This window comes from Diadema antillarum, unplaced genomic scaffold (assembly GCF_040938485.1).
Source record: "Diadema antillarum isolate AM-2024a unplaced genomic scaffold, OU_Dant_1.0 seq00001958_RagTag, whole genome shotgun sequence".
Lineage (NCBI taxonomy): Eukaryota > Metazoa > Echinodermata > Echinoidea > Diadematoida > Diadematidae > Diadema > Diadema antillarum.
Genome location: NW_027272618.1, coordinates 35505 through 55001, shown reverse-complemented (window position 1 = coordinate 55001; position 19497 = coordinate 35505). Strand labels below are relative to the sequence as shown.

The 19497-nt window shown below is 36.9% G+C and overlaps 1 protein-coding gene across 1 annotated transcript in view; it reads right to left on the bottom strand.

Moving 5' to 3' along the window:
- Positions 1-627: 627 nt before the first annotated feature.
- The window catches only part of LOC139713414 (scavenger receptor class B member 1-like), a 36326-nt gene continuing 17456 nt past the window's right edge, over positions 628-19497 (bottom strand). Inside the window, exons 7-12 of the mRNA XM_071625148.1 lie at positions 15647-15828; positions 13813-13931; positions 12524-12597; positions 10360-10411; positions 8083-8262; positions 628-2157 (exon numbers count right to left, since the gene is read on the bottom strand). Coding sequence (XP_071481249.1) covers positions 2101-2157; positions 8083-8262; positions 10360-10411; positions 12524-12597; positions 13813-13931; positions 15647-15828 — 664 coding nt within the window. The 3' untranslated portion in view covers positions 628-2100. The remainder of the gene's footprint in view (positions 2158-8082; positions 8263-10359; positions 10412-12523; positions 12598-13812; positions 13932-15646; positions 15829-19497) is intronic.

The following is a 19497-nucleotide window of genomic DNA, read 5'->3' as shown; positions in this document are numbered from 1 at the left end:
AACAAGCATAGCACAAAGTCAAATCATGCTCTTTATTTGAACTGAACATACCTAATTTTTATTTTTCATTTCTTCCCAACCCCACACAGTTTTGCTTACATTTTGTAGAAAATCTCACTCAATGCTGATATACCTTGTAAATTGTTTGCCAGGTGCAATTCAACAATTCCACTGCATAAAATTGTGGAAATTTGACACTATGAAAAATGAAAAAAAAAAGAAAAGAAAAAGTAGCACAAGGCCATCACAAAATGCTAAAAAATTCATTTATGGAATTGTGGAAACTAGCATCATTGTGCCTGCATTTTTTCCCCTTACTTCTTTTTCTTCTGCCAATTGGCTCAAAACACAATTTAGGATATACTCCAGTATTCCTTTATTGATTGTGTGGAGATGGCACAGACTTTCACAAATTTTTTTGCCCTATTGTGCATAAAATTATGCACAGGCATTGTGGGAAGCTTGTACTTTTATTAGACACGGGGTCAAACAACATCTGATCTGCGCTGCGAAGGGTACAGAGCAGCATGAACAGAAGAAGCAGTAAATCAGCATCCATTGCAAAATTGACTCCACACAAATCGGGGAGTCATCTATGCAACACATTTCATCAACTCAATGCTCCCTTAGAATGACTGAGAGAATTCTACCTTGTCTGGCAGTTAATGAAATTCATGCACATCAGGAGTGCAGTTTGCTGGTTAACTTAATACTAAAAAAGACACCAAGTTTGTCAGATAAAATCAAACAATGCAGACTACCTATTAAAGTAATGATCTTTACGATAATACTGCACCAAAATTTGCATCAATGTGAGCACCATTCTCTCGTTGCTGTACAAAAGAATACAAAAGATTTTATTTAAAAAAAAAAAAAAAACGGATATCTCACACACTGCAATGATGAGAATACAGGTAGCCATGGCAAAACCTTAACATGAAAGATTGAAATGAAATATGACATGGACAACAGCATATGAAAAATACTTAATTTCATCACTACACTATCTAAAAAAAAAAATCGTCACATGCTACAAGGAATGTATGCATACACATACATTCTGTGCAGATCAGGAACCAAGTCACACTAAAAAATCTTGAAAGGTATCTTTTACTTAATCACTGGCACTTCAAAGTACGCTCTAAATTTATCCCACATCAATGTAGTTGAGGAATGAAGTACAGAGATCAGGCAGGCAAAGGGGGGGGCGGGGACTTGAAAAATCATAGTCTCATTAGCTTACAGAGTATGACCAAATACTGAACATTAATTGGCAAAACCTTTGGTTGTTGTTCTTAAAAGCAATTGAATACAAATCTAAATCTGTCCGTTATTCCGTTTCTTTGTTACAGAGGTGGGCTGAAGAATATGTGTATCTCTCTTTCGTTTTTGTTTTTGTTTCGTTTTTTGATGATCAAATAAAAAAAAAAATAATGCCTCCGGTACCCTTAGGGCGGAGGCATACAATGTAAAAAGTAACAATGTAAATATCCCCAAATGGAAATGTGGGGACCTATGGCTTTAGTAAAATGTTACTAAGAGAAAATCAAGATGATACAACTACATGGCACATTTTACCGCAAGGAGCATTCTCACATGTAACATGTTGATGTGACATCTACTCTGTGGACCAGAATGTGTCCGTTAGATGGTGGCTCTCCTCCAGGTGCACATGAACAGCAAGCATGAGTCACTCTGACTAACAAGAAGCATGATTAGTCACTCTGACTGAGAAAGCACCACAGTCATAGAAGTCACAGTCACAACAGCATGGTGCACTGCTACCCTGTCCCATCAGTAATAAAGCAGAAAATGCCGTCACATTGACCAACGAGTACACTACACAGTGTGTCCACACTACGAGTACTGTGTAGTCACTCTGACCTGGAATTCATATTATCTCTGCTGACTGGGCCTCCTTCACCAGCAGTGCATATTAATTTCATAGCTGTGTTTTATACATAAATACACCTAGATGAGGATAGTTGTATCTCCTTGGGTGTAATGCCATAAAGTCCTTTACAGTCAGCCAGCAAAACAGGTCAGTTTGGACTTCATTTTGAATGGAAGAGCAGTTGAAGTTGATGAACTTTCTCCTTTTTAAGCCTCAGGAATGTATGATCCATTTTCCAGAGCAGCATTGATTACCTTAGCATTCTAAAGAGTGATACAAGGAAAGGAAAAAAATATATATACATAAAAGCAGAAGTATACATCAAAAATAACTGCTGCAGGTGCACACTACCAAACAAGGCAAGTGCCAAATTGTGTCTTGCCCATTAGCGTAGAAGAAATTGTTTTTCTAACTCTCGGAAGTTCATTGACCCGCCTATGACCTTTGACCTGGTGGTGACCTTCAACTCCCCAAGGCACATTTATCATCCAAGTTTGGGTCACAAACGGACAAAGGGATCAAAAGTTATGAGCCATAATCGAAACGCGCCGTAAAAACTTAACATTGGGCCCTAAAAGTTCGTTGACCCCTGTCTGTGACCTTTGACCTTATGATGACCTTCAACTCCCCAAGGGACATCTACCACCCAAGTCTGGTCACAAATGGACCTAGGGATCAAAAGTTATGAGCCATAATCGAAACGCGCCGTAAAGACTTAACATTGGGCCCTAAAAGTTTGTTGACCCCTGTCTGTGACCTTTGACCTTGTAGTAACCTTCAACTCCCCAAGGGCATCTACCATCCAAGTTTGGTCACAAGCGGACATATGCATAAAAAGTTATGAGCCATAATCGAAACGCACCGAAAAAACTTAACATTGGGCCCTAGAGTTCATTGAACTCTGCCTGTGACCTTTGACATTGAGGTGACCTTCGTGTTTGGTGAAATGTGTAACTTTATATATCCACTCTTCCCTCCAAGTTTGATTGAAATGAAAGTCCTCAGTAGAGAGTTATTCAAGTTTTTGTAGCATTACGGACGGACGACGGACGGACAGACGCCGCAGGCGATCCCTTAGTCTTCCCACACCTCCAGTGGGCTCGACAAAAAGAACAAGAAAAAGAAAAGAAGATCAAAATGTCAAAAACAAAACCCAACCACCCACAATGTTAGTTACACGTACAAAAATGCTTGATGTACTGACAATACTTTTCTATACATAGAAGTGATAATTGTATCTCAAAGAAGTTTTATATATGGTATACGAGTAGGTACCAAAGCGCTTGCTCCGCACAAGCTGTGTATGCATGCTCTATGAGTGCATGGTGCAACGTGAGGTGCTAGGCTTACCCCTCATGGCAGACAGTGCTCCTTACTAGCATAGGAGCAGCCAAGGAGCAGCCAAATCAAGGAGAGCAGATTTCCAAAAAGTTCAAAAGTACACCCTTCAAAAAAAAGTTCCTTCTGAACGCAGAGCACATGCACAGGGCAAAATCCGCTACTACTAAATGGCCACCTTGACTTTTAAGTCTGTTTTTAATTAGATAAGAAATTCAGACTATCATGTAATTTTCCTACAAGAAACCCATTCCACATCAGATTTACAAAAAAGGATGGTTCATTCATTCATTCATTCAACTCGGTTTTATTGCAAATCAAAGGAAGCATAACAGTAAGTCTGCAGACTAATAGTGCCATGCGTACAGAATAAAAGTACATGCATGATTATAGAACATTCAGTTAAAAAAAATTAAACTGTTAAAAAACCTATCAAATTATTCTATCATGCCAATGGTGTCAAGAATGGGGATATAAAATCATTTTCAACCATGGCCGACCTGACAGTGAAGGAGTATGTATGCCTCTGAAACCTTCTGCAACTTTTGAAATAGTGAACACTGTTTGAGATGACAATGGTAGAATATTGTTGGTCATCTTGAAATTAAATGCAAATTTGTTAACACTCAGCAATAATTATGGCCCCAATAATGACAACGATAGTTTTTTAACTGATCGACATAAACTCCTTGCAATACACGGGGAAGAACCATATGTAATTGGTGGTGATTTTAACACAATAATAGATGATAAGTTAGATAAATTTTTGAATTTGATGCACAATCATCCACGATGCTTCAAGGCCATAACTGATATAATGTTAGCTTTTGATTTGATTGCTATATGGAGATCCTTTAATTTATCAATATTGAAATACACTTGGATGTCTCATGACAGTAAGATGGGAAGTCGTATTGATTTTTTTTTTGATATCTCAAAGCTTAACCACTTCAGTTGTAAAATGTGATATCCGCTTTGGATATAAAACAGACCATTCTTTGATTTCATTGATGTTAATGAAGTCCGTCGCAAAGCGGGGGCTGGGATTTTGGAAACTCAACACATCTATTTTTAGCTTCTGCGAAAAATGTGGAAAAGATGCAAAATGTAGTAGATTCAGTTTTGACTGAAAACAAATATTTGAACCCAATAAAGACTTGGGAATATTTGAAATATAAAGTAAGACAAAAGTGTATTCAAATTTCAAAACAAAATAAAAGTGATCATCAGAAAAGATTGAGTAAATCAGAATCAGAAATTAATGAATTGTGTAATATAGATAATTTGAAGGACGACAGTGTGTTATTGAATGATCTCAAAAGTAAAGAAAGGGAATATGAAGAATTACAGGAAGACGTTGTGCATTGTTTGATTTGGAAAAGAGAAATTTTCAACAGAAGTGTATTTCTCGATTATGTGCTAACAATGCCATCTTAACCGATGCAACAGATATTCTTGAAGAAGAAAGGATATTCTTTCTCCGGTTATATACCAAAGACGATCTGAAAAAGTTAGATGTTGATACCATTAAAAACTTGGTGTTACCTACACTGCATCAGAATGAAGAACGTGACTGGGGGAGAGATTTCAGAGAAAGAGTGTAATGAAAATATACTGTCGTTTGCAAATGATAAAACATCGGGCTCTGATGGTTTACCCATTGAGTTTTACAAAACATTTTAAAGATTTGTTATGTTCTATGTACAATAAATGTTTGGAGGAAAAATCTCTCCAAATCTCTTCCACATTCAATGCAAAGGAGCATTATAACTTTGATTTAAAAAAAAAAGGTAAAGACCTGTTACTTTTAAAGAACTGGCATCCAATATCACTTCTTGATAATGACTACAAGATTTTAGCAAAACTTCTCTCCCAGACTTAAAAAGGTTTTACCTACATGTAATACTGTATAATAAGGAGGGATCAATATGGTTTCCTTAAAGGTAGATAAATAGAAGAAATTATATGGTTGTTCATTGATATTAAACATTACTGTAAAAGGTATAACATGGAAGGTATTGCTTTAAGCACTGATTTTGAAAAAGCCTTTGATGTGTTAGATTGGGATGTCTTATATTATGTTTATACCTCTGGTTTTGATCAGTCCTTTATTCAGTGGGTCAAACTGCTATACTGCAAAATTGAGGGTTGCGGAATAAATAATGGGTTTTCTTCGAAATCGTTTGATATACAACGTGGAGTGAGACAAGGTTGTCCTTTATCTCCATATCTTTTTATAACTGCAGTTGAGTTACTTGGCTGTTTAATGCAACAAAATGAGGAAATAAAGGGATTAAAGATATACAATATGGAGGTGAAAATATGTCAATATGAAGACGACACAATTATGTTTTTGAAGCCAAATGAATTGAATCTAGACAATATCTTAGAGTGTTGGATAGTTTTAGACAAATGTCAGGCTTAAAAATAAACCTTGATAAATGTAATGTAGTCAGGCTTGGAGGTTTTTCAGAAATATTGTGTCGAGACGTTTCTATTTATTTGGCCGATGGATTTTTTTATGTATCTAGGAATAAAGATCCCCCTCGCTGATTGTATCAATTATTATGATTTGAATTTCAGACCTAAAATTGCACAAATAAGAGCACTTTTGAATTTGTGGAATTGTAGATCTTTGACACTGTATGGAAAATTGTTATTATAAAATCCTTAATAATTCACAAATTGATTTATCCTTTGAGAATATTGCCAAATCCTCATCCATCTTTTTTTGTTGAGTTTCAAAAATTATTTTCGGGGTTTTTATGGAGTTATAAGAATGATAAGATAAAACATTCTTTGTTATATCATGATTATGATGAGAGTGGTCTGAAAATGCCGCATCTACAATCTTTTACCTCCGGTATGAAAATAACTTGGGTAAGGAGGTACCTTGATAAAGAAAATGAGAGTAAACATAAAGTTTTTCTTAGAATGTATGTAAAAACTATGGGCGGTGATATGTTCTTTAAATGGAATCTCTCACCTGGACACCTTATTCTAAATGAAAATGTTGACATTTTTTGGTAAGATGTTCTTATTGCATGGTGTCATTACAAGTACCACAATCCAGTCAAATTTAAGGATATTGTTTCACAGCCATTATTGTTCAATTCCCATATTTCAATTGATGGTCAGCCTATTTTTTCTAGAAATTTATTTGAATCAAATATGACTTTAATACATATGAGATATTATCAACCCTGATGGTTCATTTATGAATTGTGACCAAATATTACAGAAATTTAATCCAGGGTTATTTTTTTATTTATTTTTCAATAGTATATGCAATTCCTCGAGAATGAAAATTCACCATAAAACAAAATATAAATTGTCAAAATGTTGTATTACTTTCAAATCCTTGTGATCTTCTGCTGAACAATTTTCTTAAAGCCAAAAGAGTTTCAAAATTTTGTTACCCATACTTTGTAAAAAAAAAACATAAAACCACACTCTCAGGAGACAGACCATCAAGTAAAATGGGAAACTGGTTTACTGTGGAACTTTAAATACAAGACTCTTTGTTATGGAAGTCTTGTTTTCAGTTTTTCTTTGATCTATAGAGAATAGAATTCGTAATTTTCAATTTAAGTTCATACATAAAAAAAATCACAACTCAACATTATCTATGCAAAATAGGTATCAGTGATTCTTCAATTTGTAATTTTTGGGACTCTCATCCCCAGACATTAATACGTTTATTTCTGAAATGTACCCATGTGTCATCTTTCTGGTATGAAGTATTTTCTTGGCTCAAAGCTAAAATGTCCATAATGTTATGTTTACAGATGAGGAAATATGTTTTGGAACTTTACATGCTGAAAGAGGATATTTCGTGAATACAATATCTATTATGCAAAATATCTAATATTTTCTTGTGAAATAAAAAATATCATTCCAACTCAAAGTCTGTTTCTGTTTTCTATGAAGCATTTGGAAAATGCAGAACGTATCATAGCTATGAAAAAGAATCGTCTAGATTTTCATGTAAGCAAATGGCAAGCTCTTATGTTATACCATAGTTTTCTATGTTGATTTTTTTCCCATAATGTACTATTTATTATTATGCATGTATTTGGTATAGGAAGCAGCATGTGAATTGGGAAAACAAAGTTGAAAAAAAAAAAAGTGGCCACCTTAATGCTTGTAATCACAGACATACATACATGTATTTGTATTACAAAGTTCGCCCTCTACAGTAAATGAGTATATAACTTCTTTGTTGTAACTCTGGTGTCCATTCTTGGTAAATGGCAGATCTGAAAATGCATCAGACTCCTAAACCTTCACCTTTTGTTAAAATTCATCAAATTATAAAACCAAACGAAAACAACTATTTTCTTTTTGTCTTTCTTTTTTGACAGGGACTATCATTTTCTCATCAAAATAATACAAAAGAAAGAACTTGCTTAGAACAGTCAGGACCAAACTCAGGGCAAAATCATTACTTCATAGAGATATACAATGCAAAATTCACCTGGACGGGGGAGGGGTTACTAATAGTTAAGCTCATGAATCCAAACAACACAACACTATTAGAGGCAAAGAGAAAGGCAAGTAAAATATGCCACGCCAAATGAAGCAAACAAAGGCATGTCTACATTGTAGATAGATCTTATTCAATGCTCTGATGGAAGTTCCTTGACACCTTTAGCTCATCACACATCACAGGGGCTATTGTGGATCACAGGTCACTGCATATGCTTGAACCAAATCTACCTTTACCCTAACCCCTCCCCCATCCCCCTTCTACCCACACACACATGAAACAGCCACACAATCTTAAATTGACGAAAAAAACTTAAATGTAACATACTTTACAGGATAAATGTTACAAGCTGGACACTAACCTTTTCCTCCTCTGGTACTGTCTTGGGGTACGCAATCCTTCGCCCAAATGAGATGACAGAAGCCACAAACACCACAATCCCAATGCTAAACATCAACCACTCAATGATAAAGGCGATGTAAGAAGTCAGGACGAATCCTTTCTCATAGTATCCAACTATTCGATCATCTGCCTCCACACTCTGTTTTGGGCAAAAAAACATGTGGGGAGGGGAAAAAAATCACTGATACACTCGTATGGCTCCAGTGTAATTCTTATGACAGAAATTAATTGTGAAAGATACTGGTTTGATCATACAAATCCTACATTATACAATGGGTTCAAGAATGTAGCCAATAAGCACTGAAATGAGTCACATGTGCATTTTTTATTTTCTTACTAACATGCAAGGCTGTGCACAAAAAGTGTGCAAAAAATGTTCAATGAAAAATCAGGACAGCACGGCGTGTTATCCTATAAGACATTACAGAGAAATCATAACTGCACGGTCTCTGACGTCACAATGTATACAGTGTGCACTCAATCACTTGTTACAAGCGCATTAAGCTCTACTCTATGTGCTCTCAATCACCTATTTCTGTAAGCAACTTTCTAGTTTGTGCCACCTGCCAGCCTTGTGCAGGTATGGACCTGCTACTGTGTACAATGTTTGCTGAGTGCACACAATGTATAGTGTTTGGGACGAGCATCTTCGGACATCTTTGCTTTTGAGCAAGTTGTACAAGTAGCTGAATTGGCATTTACCCATAAAGATACAGGAAAAATGTTGCTAATTTTCGCTCTGTTTATGAACCAAATGATGCATAGGTTTAAGTTTGTGACATTAGTGGAGATGCAGTGCACTCTCAGGTATTCAGAATGTTGTGCATCATGCACTCGGCTTCACCTCGTACATGTTTCACTCCATGATGCCCCCTTCCCCTAGTCTTTCTAGGGTTTAAGGAGTACTTGTTGGATGATATCAAAACAGTCAATACTTCCACACACAAAAAAAATCAGAAAGATCGCGACATGAAAGGAGATATACAATTGACATATTGTCGTCTAGAGTGTGAGGAATACCTTGACATGTTGCGATTGAAGATTCTAATAAAGGTTATGTGAGCAGTGTCCTAAACTTCTCCTCCATTGTACAAGTTTAATGACTGATAACACTAACAATAATAATAACAATAATAATAATAATGATAATAATAATAATAATAATAATAATAATAATAACAACTGTAATAATAATTACTATCATAATAAAGACAAAATTAGTCTCTCATTTCTACAGAGCACAATACAATGTTTCAATGCTAATATAAAGCTCATGAAAATTAAAAGCCTTAGAATTACAATACGTACATGTGATGGAGGTCTAGCGACTAATTTGGAATATTCTTCAGCAGAAAATATTCAAAGGTATCATTAACATATTGAGCCATAATGGAAAGAAGAAATACATCCATTTTGTAAGTCCTAAGATTATACTATATATTTATATTCACACTGCAAAATAGAATGGCAGAAGGTTTCTGTGCTAGGTATTCCTAAGACTGGAGATTGATGCCTTATCCAGGAGTCCTGCATCTGCCAAGTGGCATTTGGCAGCTTTGATGGATGCATTCAACAGGGATGATGCACTCGATAAGGACAAAGAAAGCAGGGTCCTACGATACTACTTGCCCAATTGCTCCACAGATATCTATCAAACCTACAGTAATATATAATTACAATCCTTAACTATCAAGAAAGAAGAATTATTTTCACAAAACAAAACTATGTGGCCATAACTGCAGAGTAAGCAGTTCCCCCATGAAATCTTGAAACTGCTTAGCCACTCCATTTTAACACTGATTGTTTAGAGTGAAATAAAAATAAAACAGTGAGTGGCAGAATGTCATTAAACTCAGACGTAAATCGACAGTTATAAATTCTAAAGTTTCCATTGCTTACTTGAAACAGTGACATAAGTTGAAACCACATGCACATGCAAATTAGACGAAATCATGAGATTATCACTTCTCAACACTCCAATGGGTTTGTATGCCAATACAATGTGGATTTTGTGTCTTGGTCAGTAATTAAGCAACTTTAAACTTTAACCCCATAAAAAGTCCTCACTTTCCCCATTTTCTTCTTTCTCAGTGAATTCTAATGGAATTTCTATCACTTTGTCTGTCTGATTTTAACTGTTCTGTGTCAATTCAAACATCAAACAGCATTGCATTTTATATTTCAACATGACTCATTCTTTAGAAAAGGATTTACAATTCTGATTACCATTACTCACCTGTTCAAACCATAATACCGGGAACATCATATCTGGCACTTTTTTCACCTCCCTGCATTGCCAACCATAGAAAACAAAAGAAAAGAAAAACAAACCATATCAGGGCTGCATAACAGTAGCACACGAGTCGCAAATCAAACTCACAAGGAGGTAAAGCCAATTGTCAAATATTTACCTTTCCTGTGACCCCATCAGGGATGACTTCGAATTTTGTAGATAAAGCCAGCGAATGCAAACAGATTAAAGTAATTTACCTCAAGAACAGGTCACTGTACTAACATGGCTAACTGTAAAGAGGCACATTCTCCACACAGGCTGTGTTGCTTGCCGTGACCTCATTCTCTTGATATGTTAGACACTCACAGGAACAGAAAGAGATAGCCCGGGGTTGTTATTACATACCAGATGAATGTCTGACCATCTCAGGATGCTATTACAGCAGAGTCCACTACTATCAGGTCACCATCGTGGACAGCATGTCTCGGTGGTGGGACACTGACCCCATCAGAGCCCATTGAAAGATTATCACTGACTACAACAGCACTGGCACTGACATTATGATACTGTTGTCCTGAGAGACTCTTGACCCTTACTTGCAACCTATCAAGTGACTCTACACAATCACAGTACATGTTTCCTAAAGAGGTAACAAATTCAAGTAACAGTCAGTTTATGACTAATATGACCTCCAAGAGAGAACACAATCTTAGAAGTATTGAAGTAAAACTGATGAACTCTCAAGAGATATGAGGAATCCCATGGACACTGAAGATTCTTATAGGCAGAGCGATAGAATATGACATACATTATCTACATCTGCTATGTATTGTCAATTGCACTCTACAGTGAAAAGTTTTGTGGACATTGGAATACTTGTGAAAGACCATCAGTAACGGCAGTGATAAATTTGACGGCTGATTATCAATTTACAGGCGCAGTATTGCACTAGCCTGCCATATTCTCTACTCATTACAGCAGGTATGCTGCTCATTGGCACCAAGCATATCTCAACAAAAGGCCAATTTTGCCAACAATTTCTGCCATAAGCTATTTGTAGCCTGGTTCCAGAGGCGTACATTTTTATCATCATTATTACCTCCGCCAAGGAAGGAGGTTATGTTTTTGTTACCGTTGGTTGGTTTGTTAGTTAGTTAGTTAGTTAGTTTGTTTGTTTGTCCGTGTGCAAAATAACTCAAAAACTTGTACATGGATTTGGGTGAAACTTGCAGCAAAGGTTGAGAATGACACAAGGAATAGATGATTAAATTTTGGTAGTGATCCGGAAATCTTTATGGGTTTTATGAAGGATTTTCGATATTTTGCCACGTAGGGTCAATGATCTTGGGAGTTCTAGCTGCGCATTTTTAAAGTTATCATGCGCGCACTAAAGTGCGTGCTCTAGTTTCTGCTGAGGCGAGACGCGCCGCGCATCTGAGGGTTTATGACATAAAGGCATAAAAGGCTTCCATATTCCATGGAAATCACTGATCTCTATGGAAGAGCAAGATCATCGGTGGAAAGTAACTGCGTGGCGGAGGTCTGCGCTCTCGGAGTGCTTTTCTAGTTCCGTCTTTTTTCCTACCTGCCATTTGAAAGGGTCCACTGCCTGTTTTCTAAGATTTACAACAGTACAACTGCTGAAGCCAAGCATATATTCCGGGAAGGTATTCAAGGAATGTTGCCCAACTGTCCTTTGTTTTTTTCATTTCTATTTCGGTACAAATTTATAGCTTGCAGCTGTTCAAAGTCTTGAGACATTCCAATGATGCTTGAAGAAAGACATCAAGATCAAGAGGAGGATCTTTATTCATTACTTTTAATATTTTAAGTAAAACAATTGTGACTATATTTTCATCAGGTTATGTATCATTGTCATATGATTTCATATGCAACCCAGCTCAAAATCACGCCAGATTACAGGTTAAACTGCAAGGGGAAAAAAACCAAAACACAAACCTGAAATTGTTTACAATCTCAATGCACATGAACATAACAAACAATGTATTATGCATTGCGTCTACTCCAAATACTTTCCAAAACTAAGGAGACACATTCATGCAATAAAGCTTCATATAATCAGACAACAACAAAAAGAGAGGGGCATTTACTCAAGAGACTCTGCATAGTGTCAATGCCCTTCCATACAAACCAAGGATATACTCACGTAAGGTGAGCTACGGGTTCTAGCTTCATGTTTATCTGCAGTCTCATCTTCAGGACATATGGCATTCCCATCAGCTAACAGAGAGAAAGACAAAGAAATGCCAGCAAAATTACGGCAAAGGGTATAAATCATTGATTTTGAATTATATGAAAGAGCTCCCAATACGGTGTTCCATAAAGTGTACAGCTAATATAGTTGAATACACAAAATAACTAGTATGAAATATGTGTACATGCCATAATCCATTTTGTCATATTTACAGCCTTCACTGTTTCTATATCAAGTGTGCAGGGTGCATCTGAAGTTGTTTTTAAAAGTGTGAATGACCGCACATGTCTCTAGCTATAGACGTAAGATGACCAACGGAGGGATCACCATATCGATAATCTAGCTTGAGAAGCCCATAGTCAAAACAGAAATCTATCACTTGACTCAACTGCTGAAGAGACATCTGCACATTTTGTTTTTCACTGCATTTTTTTATACCATTAAAAACATAGTTATGTATCCAAGAAGCTAATTGACTGTTGCAATTTTCAAATGGCACATATCATTATTACCGCATGATTCTAAGATATCCACAGTGCACATGCCTTCTTCACATAAAAAAGTCCTTCTGAAGGAGACAAACACTGTACAGGCAAGAGAAAAAAAAAATCATCAGTTTTGCTCCATAGTGTTTTATGCACACTGGAAATGTGCATATTTTTGCAAAATGAATCTCATCTTGCTCTCATACAACAAAGAGCATTTCTCATGTTGTTACTTTGCCGATTGTTAAAGGGACTGTACAGTACTGGTAGAGGTGGGAATTCATGTTTTGAACATTTCTAAGTGAGATAATGAGAAACCTCTTATGAAATATGAAAGAGCATGTAATTTTATGAAGGATTCAACGTTTATTTGATGAACACTGGTTTTCAAATGGCTGAAATATCCAAAAAAGTGATAATAATAGAAGGCGACAGGCCACGCCTTTTATTAGGATCTCTTTGTTTCACCTTGTTTTTGGATATCTCAGCCATTTCAAAACCGATTTTCATCAAATAAACTTTTGATACCCCTTAGAATTGCATGCTCTTTGACATCTCTTAGAGTGGTTTCTGAATATCTCGCAAAACGTTAAAAGCCAAATCCTCACCTCAACCAGAACTGTACACACCCTTTAACATCTTTCTAATTCTAGTACACACTTATGTACTTTCCTACACCACATCACATTCTGCAAAGTGAAACCAAATTTCCACCCCATGTACTAGTCCACAAGGTTTATAATGAGAAGTACTTACAGGTTCTACTTCCATGTAATGCTGATGTAATGAGGCCTGTGGGTGAAGACCTATCACTGCCTCACGCAGCATTGGGTCCCCCTCAAAGAAGTGGGGATTTGAAATAGCTGACGGACTCCCTGTAAAACAGTAACAAGGAAGAGAAAAAGAGAAAAGCAGAGTGACAGATGGTGAGATTTTAGCCATCTTTAATAGCACAGATATTGTATCTTTTTTTAGCCTTTTTTTTCAATCTCTTCAAAAATCATCGAGATGAATGCAAAAATTCCAGACACTGCAAAACCACAAACGTTTGCAAATTGCAGCAGAGCAGGACAGCTTCCATTAGTAAATTTTGGCAGCATCTTCAATAAAACTTAGCTAGCTTTAGTCTCAGGATCCTCATAAACCTGCAATCTGCATTGCTAACATCTCTTCTATTTATTTTTTTCCCTTTTTTGAGTGGGTGTAATCAATTTGCTTCAAGGACTTATCTCATCATTTTTTAATGTATCTGGAGTTTGGTAACAGCAACAATGTAAAGTGATGTGAAATATATTTTTACCCACTGTCCTTATTAGCTGAATAGTTCATGTACTGGTAACATCTAAAATCTTCAACAACTGATCAAAAAGGAAGTACATGCATTTACACACACTGGGCACATTTAAAGAGTTCACTTCTGTTTCATGAGAGAACTCCAGTGCTCACAAAACATGGAATTTATCCTTTAAAAACTCACTGAATTTAATTTTTTCTCAAACAATACCACGAAACCTCACAGTATCCACAGTCTACTACTGGAAAAGTAGTCAGGTGGATTAATGAAGATAATGGGCTAAATCTTATTGATGCTACAGTGCACTCCCATCATAACGAACAAAGTTACAATGAAATTCTGGTTACAACGAAATACAAATTCACGCTGCAATATTATCTGCTCTATTTTTTTTTTTTTACTGTTTATTTGTTCGGTTATAGCAAAATTTCGATATAACGAAAGAAACTGCCGGTCCTGAGGACTTCTTTATAACAAGAGTCCACCATATTGTAAATTTCCTGGCTAATAGGGCTGATAAGGTGAACACCTTAACCCTAACTTACCTGGGCTATTTAGCAAGCTTGAATTCCTGGGGGGGGGGGGGGCCCATTATGGCCCCCCCTTCAGATCTCGGCCGTTGATCGCGCGATCGCCGCAAAATTTTGCGTGAACATAAAGCCTAATGTAATCTACAAGACTGTTGAGTTAAATTTTCAAAAAATTTGCATTTTCTATTTTAGATTAATTAATTATGCAAATATATGCAAAAAACCTCAATTTCTGTTAAGATGAGCATAATAGTAGGCAAAGTTAAAGAGGAATGCCAAGCTTTGTTTTGATATAAATTGTATGACGACTCTGTTTTCAATTTGTCTGTTGAATGACCAGTTGCTACATTACTGTAAAGGCATGACTTTTGCACATAAAACTGTGACAGAAACTTAGAATATATGAGCAAATCTAGTTGGGAACATTGCTTGATAGTCAATCACCACATAGAATGCAAGCCGTATATGAGAGGAACAAAAGCACGAGAAACGCTTTCATTGTGCCGCGGGATTAGCAGTAATTAGCGGTTTATCGATCGGTCTTGGCGGCTTTGTTTGTTGAGCAGAATATGCGAAGTTGGCATGCCGTCGACTGAGTCGGACGTGCGAACGTGGCTCATAAAGAGTTAAAAGATGACAGTATCATCTTTTAACATTTTTGTTGCTATTTATCTATTTACATCATTAGAATGCTTCTCACCAGCAATGTATGTAGAACTAGAAGTGATGTACTTGTGGTTGATCAAAACTAAGAGGAAAAACTTACCATAGCGACATGGATCTTGCCTCATTACACCACTTGGTCCACAAAGATCTTTGTCACCGCTGCAAAAGCCTGCATTTGGTGGGTAGCTCGTCCCATTGTCATAGGTGTATGGTGCCAAGACATACTTCAGCAGCGGCACTTTCTTGTAGACAGTGTCATTGTGGTATAGATACCTCACTGACCTACAAACAGAAAACAGGTACGAACAAATATGACAGACTTTATCTTCTTTTTTCTAAAGAAGAAAAAAGAAGAAGAAAGACTCAACCTACTCACAAAGGAACATGGCAACGATCATGTCTTGACATATTTGTTCACACTTCGATGAACTCCACAAAATTATTAATTGCTTTTGAGAAAGTTCTCATGATCTTTATTTTCACTTAAATTGTGAAGACCAGGCAGCTAGTCAGTAGCCACACAACTATGATTGTACATACAGTAGTTAGGCGGGATAGCTGCTATTCACAATTAACACATGGCCACAGGGAAAAACTCCAAATACTGCATGGCATATCAAGTGAAGCAACAAAATATTTCAAGTTTTTTATGGTGTTTAGAAGCGCTCACAGCAAATTGTGACAATACACTTCATGTGACACAAGTACAGATAGTTCCTCTGCTGCACACACATTCTCTGCTGTTTCAGATGGCATACAACTGCTTATTATCTTTTATTGTAATGTTACAATTTGTCTACATCTTGTGATTTCACTTATTAATATATCAAGATGGCCCAAAGAACATTACAGTGCCATGACTTGATTCATGAACCTCCTCACAGAACTTAATGCAGTGCATCATCAAAAAGACATACCTGGTATTCAAGCTGTTGGTAAAGTTAGGCATGACTTTACAAACACCTGGAATATGCAGTGCCAATATGTGTGCCTATTTTTTTTTTCCTTACATTTCAACTAAGTACAACTGTGTCTCAATAATTCATCTACATTTGAGCAAAAATAGACTTTCAACTAAAAACGTGTGTTAAATATAAGAATAATTGTTATCATCTGCAAATTTCAACTTAGATATTGAAATTAACAATGATTAGGAAACACACTTTTGCTCATAAAGTCTTGTGTAACTTCATGAACAGCTTTATGAAACACGGCCTTGTTCACACTGGACTGGGGGGGGGGGGCATTTCATGAAGTGTTTTGTCAGATTCTTCTGACAAACTGTTAAAAGCTACTGAAATCCTTGCATCTGATTGGCTTAGAGCAAATTTGTACGACAAAGTTGTCAGACCAAATCCTTCATGAAATGGTCCCCTGGGGACCATTTCATGAAGGAACTTGTCGGATAAAATATCTGACAAGTCTCTTCTATCCGAAAAGTTTTGAGAAATTCTTTAGTCTGATTGGCTGATTTCTCTGAACTTGTCGGATATAATTGACTTGTCGGACATTTTATCCGACAAGTTCCTTCATGAAATGCCCCCTAGGTCTTCATATTTTAACAGGCTGGTCTGCTGAAGCTCCAACATGATACAAGTATTGACAAATGGGAAATGATTTCCAAAACAAACATCCTTGCCTCAATTATTCAAGAACCAGGACTTGCTGTACAGGTCAGCACTGACCTCACTCTGAATTGATAAGCTTAGATCCACACAAATATTGATGTACCAGCATGTCCCACTCCTGGTGGGGGACAGCACTACCCGGTAATTGCTGAATCAAGGTTGATACCATTCAAGTTCACTCTAAATGCATAGACTGAATGCAAATATATTCAGGTAGGGCAACACAAGGTCACAAAGTCAATTAACAGGAGCCTGTTTGAAGCTGATAGTATCATGCTTATTCACAAGTTACTTAGCCTGCTTACACAATTCACTTCAAAATAGTACAAGCTTACATCAGACTGGGCACAATGTGCCGTCATACTTAGCTGATATAAAGGATATTAGGAGAACTCAGCACAGAGGGCGTGTTCGAGCACTCTAAAGCAAACCAAAGCAAACTGATGTAAAGTGTACCGTACCAAACTGTGCCAGATTTGGAGCATTCTGTTGAGAAAGTGTACCTCATGAGTCATTTTTAGTGGAGATCATGCAGTTAGTAGCAAAATGGTCATTCACCTGGCGCGCTTGAACTACTTACAGATGTCCCGAACAAAGAGAATGAGGTCTTTGCGATATGACGTGGATGCATGCTACTTGCATTCTCACATGCGAACTTTTGGTATGCTTTTTGTACCCTTTTGGAGCACACAGGGAAGTGGTCCACTTAAGGCCCGGTACAGTATGGTACCGTACACTTTAGAAGTGTTTGAGTGCTCCTCTGGCTCGGAGTATGGTACGGTACAGTTCGCTCTAGAAGAACACTCAAATGCACCCAAAGACAGTTGAATACATATGATACTCCATGCGGTACCTCAATTTCGTAACTTTGTGACCAGAGGCAGAAAAGGACATTTTAGTTTCCTTCAAATCCATACAGACTTCGGAATGATATATGCTGACAATGTCAATCAATCAGTAGGCAATGTCGATGCCTTATAGATAATAATTGCTATCACTGTATCATCACCTTCACTCTCAAAGGAAGATTATTTCTCATCAAAGAAAATATTTGTGAGTTTATTCAACTTTATATTCAGAGTGCATCTGGAAATTGTGCAATGTACATGCAAGACACAAAATGAGAGGAAAATTTTATTCTATTTTTATTTTATTATTATTTATTTATTTATTTTATTTATTTATTTTTTTTTTTTTTGGGGGGGGGGGAAGGGGGCATGTCAAAGTCAACAAATCTTAAAGAAATTAATCATACTGAATCAATAGATGTGTTCCAGTCAAATCACTTTGCTAACAACAGCAGTTAAGCCATGTCTACAAAATTTCACCTCTGCTCTAATCACTTAGCATGAAACAATTTCATTAGCAGATGTAACATATTTTGCTTCACTAACAAAGTTTTTCTTGCTGCAGCTTTCATCAGCCTCAGGCTGAAAAACCACATAGTATGTGTCGTGTGCAGAATGTTCTCACTAAAGGGATCTTTGATTTTAAAGGACAGAACAGATCGTGGACAGAGTAGATTCTAGCTTGAACAACTGAATATGAATGCCTTTTCATCCAAAAACAAGGCAAGTGCCAAAATGTGTCTCGCCCAATTGCGTAGAAGAAATTAATACTAACTCCCGGAAGTTCACTGACCCCGCCTATAACCTTTGACCTTGTGGTGACCTTCAACTCCCCAAGGGACACTTACCAGCCAAGTTTGGTCACAAATAGACATAGGGATCAAAAGTTATGAGCCATAATTGAAACGAGCTGTAAAAACTTAACATTGGGCCCTAAAAGTTCATTGACCCCTGTCTGTGACCTTTGACCTTGTGATGAACTTCAACTCCCAAGGGACATCTACCATCCAAGTTTGGTCACAAATGGACATAGGGATCAAAAGTTATGAGCCATAATCGAAACGTGCCGCAAAAACTTAACATTGGGCCCTAAAAGTTCGTTGACCTCTGTCTGTGACCTATGACCTTGTGATGACCTTGAACTCCCCCAGAGACATCTACCATCCAAGTTTGGTCACAAACAGACATAGGGAACAAAAGTTATGAGCCATAATCGAAATGCGCCGTGGTGGGGTGTTCAAAAGAGGGTTTATGTTCCCGCATCGATGAAGTCAACCAGTTCAAGACATGTCAATTATATTCATGCTCTCACAACTGTCTCGTAATTTGCATGATGATGCAAAAAGAAAATCAAACAAAACACAACTTAAGACAGAATTCTTGGCTGACCTTATGACTCCCATGACTTACTTTTGTGGAGTAGTATAAAATCATAGGAGAACCTTTTACCTTTTCATTCCTCTCATTTCATGCAG